This window comes from Alosa alosa, chromosome 14 (genome assembly GCF_017589495.1).
Source record: "Alosa alosa isolate M-15738 ecotype Scorff River chromosome 14, AALO_Geno_1.1, whole genome shotgun sequence".
In the NCBI taxonomy this organism is placed as follows: Eukaryota; Metazoa; Chordata; class Actinopteri; order Clupeiformes; family Clupeidae; genus Alosa; species Alosa alosa.
This window is the reverse complement of record NC_063202.1, coordinates 27,964,724-27,977,126: the sequence shown is the minus strand read 5'-3', so window position 1 is coordinate 27,977,126 and position 12,403 is coordinate 27,964,724. Positions and strand designations below refer to the sequence as shown.

The 12,403-nt window shown below is 43.7% G+C and overlaps 1 protein-coding gene across 1 annotated transcript in view; it reads left to right on the top strand.

Moving 5' to 3' along the window:
* The window catches only part of pde8a (phosphodiesterase 8A), a 35,625-nt gene extending 25,452 nt beyond the window's left edge, over positions 1 to 10,173 (top strand). The window contains exons 14-22 of the mRNA XM_048262650.1: positions 114 to 278; positions 2,056 to 2,104; positions 2,330 to 2,465; positions 2,918 to 3,116; positions 3,595 to 3,812; positions 4,310 to 4,442; positions 5,249 to 5,413; positions 5,759 to 5,888; positions 6,565 to 10,173. Coding sequence (XP_048118607.1) covers positions 114 to 278; positions 2,056 to 2,104; positions 2,330 to 2,465; positions 2,918 to 3,116; positions 3,595 to 3,812; positions 4,310 to 4,442; positions 5,249 to 5,413; positions 5,759 to 5,888; positions 6,565 to 6,671 — 1,302 coding nt within the window. The 3' untranslated portion in view covers positions 6,672 to 10,173. The remainder of the gene's footprint in view (positions 1 to 113; positions 279 to 2,055; positions 2,105 to 2,329; positions 2,466 to 2,917; positions 3,117 to 3,594; positions 3,813 to 4,309; positions 4,443 to 5,248; positions 5,414 to 5,758; positions 5,889 to 6,564) is intronic.
* Positions 10,174 to 12,403: the final 2,230 nt, after the last annotated feature.

Sequence of the window (12,403 nt, the reverse complement as noted above, 5' to 3'; positions counted from 1 at the left end):
TAACTCCCTCCACTCCCCACCCCCGTCCCATTGGCTGGTATTTGTCTCGCTGTGTGCTGCGGCTCCCGCTCCCCAGTGCTGAGGTGGTCTCCTGTGTGTCTGTGCACACCCAGGTGATAAACATCATCAACGCAGCGCAAGAGAGCAGCCCCATGCCTGTGGCGGAGGCCCTGGACCGCGTGCTAGAGATCCTGAGAACCACCGAGCTCTACTCCCCCCAGCTGGGCACCAAGGAGGAGGACCCCCACACCAATGACCTTGTCGGGGGGCTGATGACGGTTGGTATCCATATGTCAGCCACAGACCCAGGAGACCCAGACCCAGATCTTTTCTGGCTCAGTTTTGTCATTTCATTGGATCGAAGACGTTACAGTACTGGATGGGGCACAGAATATAATAAGTTATTTATAGAATCGTCCTTTCCCACTCTTTGCCGCTGCATGTCTAGTTGTTGACTTTGAAGACTGCAAAGGGATTGCATGAAGGAAGCTGCCTAAGTTGCCTTTATCAGGGAGCCATAGATGGACTAGGTGGCAGCCAAGCAGGCCTCAGGTGAAATGGCGTCATTGCTGGGAAGTCACTGATTGATTTCATTAAATGTTTCTCTGCAATGTGATTACTTTATGATTGAAACATTACAGGCCTTATTTAATTATTCACGAATTACAACAAATGGCACCATGTCCGCTCTAGTATCTTATTCCCCTTATGAATTGGACTCGTGCTGCTGACTTCCACAGAGAGAAAATTAAAGGAGAAAATAGTTGCTGCATGCAGAAGTCTGTAAAAATCTGCGGTACTTCTATGCCTCTCCTCACTGATTGCTAATTTACGTGATTTCTTATTATTAAACCTAATTTGACAACATCTATTTTACAAAAGTAATGCGTTAATGCATTGGTCATTGGTTTTTTTGGCTGTTTCAAATCTTGATGACCGACAAAAATGCAATGTTTAGGTGTGTAGGTGTGTGTGTGTGTGTGTGTGTGTGTGTGTGTGTGTGTGTGTGTGTGTGTTCATGTTCATGTTCATGAACTGTAGTCAGCCCTGCCTGGTTGAGGAGAGAGAGTGAGGGGGGGGCAGAGAGAGATGGGGGGAGCTGGAGAGGGAGAGTGCCAAGTTGGCAGTCTTGGCCGTGGCCCAGAGGAAGTGTTAGATTGTCCTCCTTTGTGCTCCCGTGGGCTGCAGAGGAAAAGCCGGCCGCTCCGCTCGGCACCACAACACCCTCTCCAGTGAACTTTTCCTCTCGGTCCGAGTGGCCTGGAAACATCCTGTTCTTGGAGGATTCGATGAAGAGCCGTGACTTGCGCTCACATGCCGACTCTTGGCCACACAGCAGGCTTGGCCTGGCCAGCAGTCGACCTGCGTTAGCCTCCCTTTTACATAGAGAACACCAGAGGAAATTACTCTGAAATTCTTGATCAGTATCTTGTTAAAGTGACCTTTTTCTGTGTTGCCATTACATAGTCATTCTGTTTTTTTTTTTTCTTCTGGGCTTTATAAGTAATGTTGTTTGTAGGTATATCTCGTCTGGGTTCTTGGCAGACATGATATGTTCAAAGTGGGTTTTCTGTCTCTGGGTTGACTCTGAGTCCACGTTGCAGAGAGAGAAGGGCTTAAAATAGCACGCGTGTGTGCTGGAGCTGATGCGCGATTAGACAATGTGCAGGTCAAAGATGAGCCTTGCTCGCTTTCCTTTCTCACTCCTGAGGTAAACATTCACTCCAGTTGTACACACACACACACACACACACACACACACACACACACAGAGGCACTAGGGGCAGGGCTGAAGCCAGCTGCCCCATGGGAGAGTGTGAGGGTGGGTTGGTGAGTTTGTTTTGATGTGTTTGCTTGTTTACACGTTAATCACCAGCGCAATGCCATTCTGTCGCCACGCATGCCTCTGCTGTTTCTCATGCAATATGCTGGAAAATTAGTTTCAAATTTGACAGTGCAAGGGTCAAGAATAAGGGATATTTATCTCCAAAAAATACTTGAACCTCATAATTCCTGTTGTGAGTCGGTTGTCTGAATATGGTCTTTTTTCCACAGGATGGCTTACGAAGACTATCTGGAAATGAATACATATTTTCAACAAAACGTGAGTACAGTCTAGGCTCATGTTTTAATGCCCTGCTTAAAAGACGAGAGAATTTCTTGCAACACAGCTTTGAGTAATACGGCGCGATCACAGCGGGGGGCTTCTGTGCTCTTCCAGTTGTCCCATCCTGCGTCATGTTTACCTTCCAGGCTAATCCATTTCCAGCTGCCTGTTCCCAAGCCTGCTGCTCTTGATGCAAGCTGACATGCCTCTCTGTGTCCTCAGAGCCTCATCACATCCCCAGTCACCTGACCACACCACTCTCACTCAACGACATCCCCCCTCGGGTGGCCCAGACCATGGAAAATGAAGACTCATGGGACTTTGACATCTTCAACCTAGAGGCAGCCACTATAAAGCGGTAGGGGAGTGGGGAGTGGAGGAAGTAGGCCATATCTTCCGCATGCTCCAGCACCCTACATATATGTGCTAGATGTTTCTGTGGCTTTCGTGTCTTTCCTACGTTGAGATTACAGATTTACTGTTCACTGATGATCTTTCTGAGAAAACGAGTGAGTCATGATTAATCTTATCGTAAGCCACCTGTAAGGATCTGAAACTTCATGCAAACAGTGAAGGTCATACTCCCAGTAATATAGTCTTGGCACCAATGCATAAATTATTTTATATATTCAGTCCAAACATCCCTGAAGAAAATACTTTATTCTATATTTTCTGGGTAATTATTTTGTTGTGAAGTGTACAATCTATTTGTTTAATTTTAGTCCGCTTTAACCCTCTCCAATGTAGAATATGATTGGGACGCATATAGGAGATCTGGTCAAGTGATCCGGAACTCTTTTCCCTTGGCAGGCCTTTAACCTTCTTGGGTTTAAAGATCTTCTCGCGCTTTGGCGTGTGCGAGTTCCTAAGCTGCCCCGAGGCCACGCTCCGGTCATGGCTGCAGGTGATCGAGGCCAACTACCACTCCAGCAACTCCTACCACAACTCCAGCCACGCAGCGGACGTACTGCACGCCACCGCCTACTTCCTCTGCAAGGAGAGAGTTAAGGTAAGCAGTGCGGAGCGCAGGGGAGCACCGGTGTCATCACCAGAGGGAAGGTTTCTTTTAGCCTAAATGAATCTCTGCCTCATTAGCTGGTTATGCATGTGTGCTGTGGAATGTAAGCTGATTATGAAACGTTCTATTTTCAACCCCCGTGGCAGCCCTGCGCTATTAGCTTAGCCAATAGACAGCGGTAAATAGGCTATGCACTGACTCTCACTCACATACAGCTGGGGGGCAGAATTTGTGGACTGTTTGTCTAAAAAAAATTGCACTTTATTGAATTACCGGTAGCCAGGCATGAAGGACTGCTTATGACACAAATTAATTAGTGGTTCTGCACTTAAAGTTCATTTGTCTGGCCGTGAGATGATTAGGTGGTGACTAGACAATGCGCTGAGGGCCGCACATACTGTACATGCAGCATCAGTGCAGTCATAAGAGCGCCCTCACACATACACTGCTATTCCATGTTCTTCAACAGCAAAGCCTGGACCCCATAGACGAGGTCGCAGCCCTGATTGCCGCCACAGTGCACGACGTCGACCACCCGGGCCGGACCAACTCCTTCCTGTGCAATGCTGGGAGCGAGCTGGCCATCCTGTACAATGACACGGCTGTCCTGGAGAGCCACCACGCTGCCCTGGCCTTCCAGATCACTACCAGGGACGACAAGTGCAACATCTTCAAGAACATGGAGAGGTGGGACAGGGGGCCTGCCCTTTGGGTCTTTGCATGTCAAAATTCCCTTTTGTGTTTAATATGATTTCTGGTTAAAAAAAAAGACATTGTCCATAAATTGGCAAGCCGGCCATGTGTTGCTACAGATGAGATGTATACTTGGTTTGGCTTATTTGAATCATTGCATTCAAACCTGTATAGAAACAAGAGGCCAACAGCTTTGTTTCCATAATAGTCACCAACCCTCATGAGCACTCCAAAGAGCAGGAAGACACTGGATAGGGGATTGTCCAGACAGTTGTGCCTGCATGCTGTAGCTGTTTGCTGTTGCATGTCCTTGACAGGGGTCTTACTTAAATGTGATTTCAGCTCCAGCACAGTGCCCTTCACATGCAACAATCCCCAGTGATGGGGGAAGCCTCAACAATGCAGCCCATTCATTGGGCTGGTGACCGCAATGCATAGCAGACTCATCACATTTGAACCCGTCCTGTGTTCTCCCCCTCTGCTCTATTCAGAAACGAGTACCGCACACTCCGGCAAGCCATCATTGACATGGTCCTGGCCACCGAGATGACCAAGCACTTTGAGCATGTCAACAAGTTCGTCAACAGCATCAATAAACCCTTGGCAGCCTTGGAGGAGAATGGGGTAAGAAAGTTTATGTGTCAACACAAATTCACAATGCTTATGTTTAGCCGAATGGTTCTGATCCTTAGGATCTATGTATATTTTTGATAGATATAGATTTTTGAATAAATAAGTGTATTATCAGGAAGACTGTGTATGTCTGCAACTTTCACCACATAACTTACAGATTCAGCAGAAACTGTCCACCATGCATTTGGTAACACCTAGCCAAAGCCCTGAAGCTGTTCCAGTTGCCTGTAAAAAAAAGCTGTACTTTTATGTTCCTCTCCACAAGTGACTGGGATTTGGGTTAAAGTGAGAGCCACTGCCTGGATATAGCTTTGGCCCATGAGACAGCCGCCAAAGACAGCTGCGTAGGGTGAAAATTTGACAGGCTGGTACCAGCTTTCTCAACCCAGTGTGGAATGCCCTACAGAGCCATTTTAAAGGATCCTAGAGCTTTTTAAGGAAAATGGTGGGATCTGCCTACCTTGCCTCCTTAAATGTCTCCCCTCTCCAAACTGGCCAACCAGCAAACAGTCAGAGCATTTGTGTGTGCTCATGGAACTGAATGGATTTCATCCTTTGGAGTAATTAATTTAATTCAATTTAGACACTGAATGTAACCTAGTCCAAGCCAAGTGATTTTCTGGGGAGAAATAAAGTAACGTGAGTTTCTTTTGGAGGCCAGTAAAGGTGTAATGGTGCTTTTCAGACCAGATTGTTCTCATTAAAGCCTGCTAATTCTGTTGATTTTGTATTTCTATTTCATTGTCTCTCGCTGTTTTTCTTTCTCTCTCTCTCTCTCCCTCTTCCACCTTTCCCAGGGGAATGGGGATGAGGAATCTGTCAAAGGCATTTTGACAACTCCGGAGAATCGGATTCTTGTGAAACGCATGCTCATTAAGTGCGCCGATATCTCGAATCCCTGTCGACCATTGGAGCTGTGTATTGAGTGGGCTGGCCGCATTTCAGAAGAATATTTTGCACAGGTAACACGGATATAATATTATAGGGGCAATCCTGATGAGATCCATGTTGCATATATATTTAGCCTAGGGCTTTGGCATAACTTTAAGTGATTCATGTTGTCCCTTACAGTATCTGAACATATTTGATTGACCTCAAACTCCTTGTCAACAATGTAGGGCACTATATTTAAATCAATCACTGAATATAGCCCTGTATAGATATTTAATTATACACTTCATTAGACAAAAATGTGATTTAACATTTGGATATACACTTTGCCACTGAATTTTGACTGGGATGAATAGATCTGTCTGTCTCACTCTCTTTCTACACTCTCTTTCTATCCCTCTCTCCTGTCTGCACAGACGGATGAGGAGAAGAGACAGGGCCTCCCAGTGGTCATGCCCGTGTTTGACAGGAACACCTGTAGCATTCCCAAATCCCAAATCTCCTTCATTGACTATTTCATCACAGATATGTTTGATGCCTGGGATGGTAAATTCTGCACTCTGTTTTCCCAAAACTGCAATCACTTTGAATTGTTTTCTATTGTCCTTTTCCTAGAATTGTAAAAGTAATGCACAAGCTCAATGTTACTTTTGTAGAAAGCTGTCCATAACCCCTATAGGACAGTGGTTCCCAAACTCCTCATCACAGAGCCTCTTTGACAATGAAGCCCCTCTCTCCCCCACACCACAGCACAAAGTTTGAGACACTCACATATTACCTTCAATTTGAGTTTCGACTTCAGAGGCCGATCAGCAACATGGCTAACAGCACATGGGCTAGATATTGTCCCTACGTTTTAAATTTCAGCAATTAGTTGAACTTAAATATTGTACCAGTTAAACTTAATTATTGTATCATTAAACAATTTTTTTTTTATTTGATCTGTTGTATTAATTATTAGCATGTAGGCTAAAAGGTAAGCCCTGACCATATTTTCCAACGGCAAAATAGGCTATAATTCGGTAATTATTGGCTACTTTGCTGTAAGTCATATGAAATCCATATGAAATCTGACCTATTCGTTGTTCAAGTTTCTCATTAAGTTTTTTTTATTCATTATGCCCACGTTGGGAACCAGTCCTATTGGACAAGTTGGAGCTCTCTTGCACTGTTTTCTATGGCCCTCTCACTGGATTTGTCTTGTGGTTTTTGCGGTCCGCAGCATTCGCAGACCTCCCGAATCTCATGCAGCACCTGGACAACAACTACAAGTATTGGAAAGGCCTCGACGAGCGGAAGCTCCACAGCCTGCGCCCTCCGCCGGAGTAGAGCCCTCGGCGTTCCGCCCCTCCTCGCCACAGCGCTGCCGCCTGCTCCAGCCACTCCCCAGCAGGCCTCCAGGCAGTGTCTCCCCGGAGTCTGCGCACCGCACCGCAAAGCCCCACCCCCCCAACTCTGCCACAGCGCACACTCTGGCACCGCGGCCCTGGTCTGGCCCAGCCTGGCTCGTCCCAATCCACCTGCCTTTGTAAGCTTTAGTCCAGCTCAAAACACAGACTGCAGGCCATCGACCTGCTTCACGGAGAACGGACAGGCGACATGATGGACACGCACGAGACTGGAGACACGGGAGCACGAAAAAAGAAAAAAAAAGATACACACACACTTGTCCTCTGCGCACCAGTGGTGGCTCAGCTGGACTGGTGATGTCTGGTGACTCTGTCTGGGCGAGCCCCTCTTGCCCCTCTACAGAACAAATGGGGTCTGGCCTGCTCCTTCCAATGCAAGCATGGACGATGTTTGTTAGACTGCACAGCTGTAGCAGAAGGAGAGAGATGGAAAACAAACAGACCCTGAAACAAAAGATGCTTAGAAACCTTTTAAGAGGCATCTTTCATGAGAGGGGAGTGAGGTGTTGGGAAGTAGTGTAGAAAACTACGGGGAGTGACTGTGTGTGTGCATGTGTGTCTGTGTGTGCGTGTGTGTGGTGATGTTCACCCAGACCCTGGCACCGCGACAGGACTGCTCATGCTCATTCTTTCAGAAGAAAGACTGTAGAATCACACTCCACCTGTACTGGTCCTTGCTGTTGTATTTTTTTTTCTTTGATTTGGGTTTTTTGATTTCCCTTTAAAATACGTGTCTACTATGCTAATCCTTGACTTTAAAAGGATATGTGGCAAATTCCACAGTCCTTCTATGGCAGTCCTAAAAAGCAAAACCAACGCTTATTTAGGATGCTAACTGAAGACGAAACAAATGTAACCATCTGGAACAAAGGTCACTATTACAGATTGACATTGATATATTTATTTTGTTTTTTTAGATGTTCATTATTTTCTATACTAAAATAAATAAATGAAATTATTAATTAGCTAATGAAATGGAAGAAAGAACAAAGTTAAAAAGCAAAGAAAGCCAAAGCTGATTAACAGAAATTATAATCCAGTAAGTCTTGTCCATATTTAATACCCGTAGAGAAAAAAATCATTCACATAAAGACATTTTTATTTTCTTATTACAAATACTAGTTTGAATGACACATTTATATTGCACTGTAAACAATGATGGATATGTAATATTCTCTCATTTTTGTCCAAGGCTGGGATACTGAATTTGGGAATAAGCTCTTAAGTTGTTGTTCACTTGGGTGTTTGGTTGTGTGTGCGCAGAGACACCACTGCGAGATGATGCTGTATATCACACGGCACTCGGCGAACAGCAGAAATCTGTGAAAAGAAAAGAAAAACATATTTTGGACTTGAAATGATTTTTCTCCCAGAATTTTTTGTATCTGGTTTATCCTACTGAAAAGACTGCCTTATTTTATACAATATTTATACAGTACATCCCACTGTGTATCCACAAAGGACATTCTGGAGTTTTTAATAACATAGTAAGAAAGTTATGTTCACGTAAATCTCAATATTTTTATAGACTATGAATTTTACACTGGAGCATCAAAAAATGAAACCGCTATTAGCATTTGTGGAAAATGTTTGCCCACCAGAATGGCATTACATTTGGCATGGAAACAATGAAGTCTTTGGGAAGTTTGGTAGCATTGTGAGATACAGAATGGTCAATCACTGTTACCATCTCCTCTCGTTGCAGATTGCCTACTTGGAGGGGTATGAAATATTGGCAGTTCCGTCAACTTTACACAAAAAAACAGGATTATACTTGAGCCTCTGTCGGGCTTCTAATTAGCATACTAATATATGTTTAAGAACTTTCCTTATTAAGAGAATTTCCTACTAAAATATATTTAAAAAATGCCATACTACCAAGCAAACACTGGTCAACACGATATTTTGATCAAACTGTTTCTCTCTGTCAAAACAGAAATGTTATATAAATCAGGGGATTTTTTTTATGATTCACCATAACTTCAGGTCTGACAGCACCACAACAAATGAAAAAAAAAAAAAAATAGAAAATGTTCAATGGATAATAAAGTAATATTGTATTATGTTTCTGAAATGCTCACATTACTTGCCAGGAAGAAAGTCCCTTAAGGCCCATAGTCCAGCCATACAGGTACCATGTCTGTTGTGTCCTATGTCAAGTATCTCCTGATGTTATATCTCCCACATCTACGCACAGGTATCAAGCTCAATGCTTTATGTCACAGCTTTAAGCCTGTCATTAGATTTTTGTGTAATTCTTCAAGAAATTTACTCATAACTACATCAACAAGAATGACAAAGGTCACAGAGTTTTGCTGGGATTGTGTTGTCTGGGCTTATTGTAGCATTTTAATGTTTTGATAAAAAAAGAACTATCGTTCAGTCTCCAGGTCTATACCAACATTATATCATTCATGTTACACTGTTACGGCAATGTTTGTTTCTGGAGTCTTGTTGACTTGAAAAGGAGGGGACGATAAGTCTGGCTGACAAAAGGAATGTCCTCTCACAAGTCTGTGAGATGGGTTAAGGTCAGTCCCTCACTCCCTCGCTGGATGGAGAGTGATGTTTTTTTGTGTGTTAAGGCGACCATCTCGCCTTTGATCAGGTCTTTTCTTCATCGTGTGTGTGTTGCATCATGTTGCCATCTGCACAGCTTTGAGTATGATGAGATGACCTCATCATGATCATTCCTTGCCCTTAAAAGGTCAGCACACTTGCCAATAAGCAGCCAAGCACTGAGGTACTCCGTATTAACCCTAAACTTATGAAATTCCACAGTCACTTGCTTAGTTTCAGGCACAATAATAACCTCTAGTATGTAAACTCCAGTAGTAGTTTCAGTTCAATGGTAGCCTTACTACTTTTTATCAGAGGTTGTGGCTTCAAAGGATATGGTTTGCAGAGGACCTCCATCTCCTAGGTTGTTAATGTAGCGTGGAAATGTTATGTGCAGTGGAATCAAAGTGGGACCACGCTACACCACATGATCCCATGTGGAAGATCTGGTGTTGTCTTTTGTTTTGATGCTGATGTCTATGATCTGCCATCTAATTAGAGTACATCAAAAGGTTTGTGCCTAAATTCTGATGTTTGATGTGGGAATCAGTAAAATGCTTTCCAGTCAGCAGACCAGCCCATTCTGGTCATTAAAATGGTAGCCTGCTGTGCATGACCAGCCTTTAAGTGAAAAGAATGTCATTGCAAAGACTGTGGCTTATATCCAGACATATATATTTTAATGAATTGTGTTCCAGGATTCTGTGTATCTATCATTTTCCACCGATATAAATTTATCAAGATGTGTTTGACTTGACCATTCTTAATATTGTATTATCCTGCATAAGTACAGTTCTCACACTGTAGGACCACCAGTGCATGGAGACAGACATCCTTTAGTTAATAAAAGGACCATGATTGTACTGATTTGTTTTGAAAGTCAATAATTAAGCAAGCAGATAGTATGTCATTGTGAAGATGACAGATGACTCATTATTCCTCAGATATTTTTTTTATATTCAGCAAAGAATGGTACTTCTAGTAGGCCAACACAAATCTACAGCGATATACCATGCTGGTGAACATTATCCATATTGAGGCCTGAGCTTAGGCATCACAGATGCTGGTGGTGTTCACTATTAAACTGTTGTTAAAGAGTGATCTTAGAGGCAGGTGGTTGTTTTGGAAATGTGCATGTTTTGATTGGTGTTGATTGGCTTTAACATGTAAAGTAAAATGCTACACTAATGAGTGAGTGGTCAACATAGATGCTCTGCTGTTTAGTCAGTATCCAGTGTTGACCAATGAAGTAGGTCTCCTATGGGTTAAAGACAAAAAATAGTTTCAATTCTTGATACAAGCTATTCCTAAATTCAAAAATGCATGTAAAATCAATGCATTGTTAAGCAAGCTATTGGCATATTGAATAAGAAATGTCGAAATGTGGAGTCTCTAAGACAAATAAGCCTAGAGTCATTTCCAAGGCTTGATGTCCGGCCATATAATAGCATAAAATATGTAGAAATAGTTAATCTCTGCTGAATGATCTGACTCATCAAAAATGAGGGCCTTATCCACCTCAAAAGGCTCCTTTGATCTGTATTAGGGACCGTTGGGAGGGTCATGTCTTTTTATTCTTTGTTGAGGGGAGGGTCACCCAACTTTTTTTAGTCTAGGAGGGAGGGTCACCTAACTTTTGTATTCATGGAGCAACATTTGGGCCGTCGCCCAGGGGCTCGCTTATGATGGGCCTTGCACCTGGCCAAGGATGACATTAAAAAGATTGAACGAAGCTTCCCTAACTTTGAAATTGCGATCAGTGACTGGCATCGGGTGAACGAAGCTTTTCGAAGTTGAACAGGCTATTAAAAACTATTTGCGCACCTTCATGTCACAGGAGAGACTATGGGCTTGCTCTTGTATGAATTGAAGACGTTAGGCTACCTGCAAGCTGGCCTATGATTTCATTGCTGAGTTTGCGGCAAAGTAGGCTAAGCAAGATTTTTTTTTTCAGGAGTCAGGATATGGCGAGTCAATGTCATTTATTTGTCCAATGTTAGCCTATAGACCAGTTTCCATAGTGCACAGTTTATCTATAGTTTGAATGTCGTGTGTGTTTCTGCTCATTGACAAATAGCGTTCAGCACAACGATTCATGCCCAATTAATTGCCCTGTTAAAGTGTTCGCCTTTGTTACAGTTTGATTTCGTGATGTAGCCAATGATAAACACCATATGGCCAAATATGTGACTCAGCTAAAGTTATAGGCTATACAATTTCCCCTCTTAAAGACAAGCTGGTGTAGCTTATTAGACTAGGCTACTAAAATGCACCGACGGTAGCCTAGGCACCAGCTACCGCATGATTTCATGCACGTAGGCCTAAGTGAAAAGGGCCTAGCATCCCGCACAGGGACTCGCACCCCCTTGTGACGGCCCTGCAGCTCCTCCCTAGCCTGGCGGGCCATCCTATACCATTGAAATGTATAGTCTGGAATCGACCCATTCACCTTTTAACCAATCCGGCGGGGCAGAGAATTGTCTTTCAAACTGCCTAGGCATGCAATAGGCCAGCGCTTCGACCATATCCGTTATCCGGGTTGGCAAACGGCAAATACATCCTTCTTCGAAAGGAATGACTTCAAAGAAAAGCACAAGTCCAACTCCTCCAAAGTTGACGGCAACGCCGATTCAAACAACCGCTCTTCGTTCGCCATAGCCACCTTCCTTGTTGTTCACCGTTGTAGGACTGTTGTCATCCTGTTAAGCCCGCCTTAAGACTCTAACAAAATAGAGTGCTGTTTCCTATGGTTTGCTACTAGACGTACAGGCTGAGCAAATTAATTTGCTGCCGCTAGGGTGCGTCTAGATTTCTAGGCTAGCTCCTCCTAAGACAGCGGGAAAAAGTTAAAATAGGCCTACGCGATAAACCCGGGAAAAGTTGACCGGTTGTTTCGGTCCCGGTGAGTATTTGTGAAATTGTGCAAACGACAGCCTTTCCAAGGCATTTCAAGGAAGGAGTCGTAGCATGCAAGCTCCCAAATTGACACAGTACAGAAGGCATCAATAAATTGTTGGGACTGGGGAGGGTCATGCGTTTTTTCTCAATCACTTTGGAGGGTCATAGGAAAATGTCTTGCTGGCGAGGGATGGT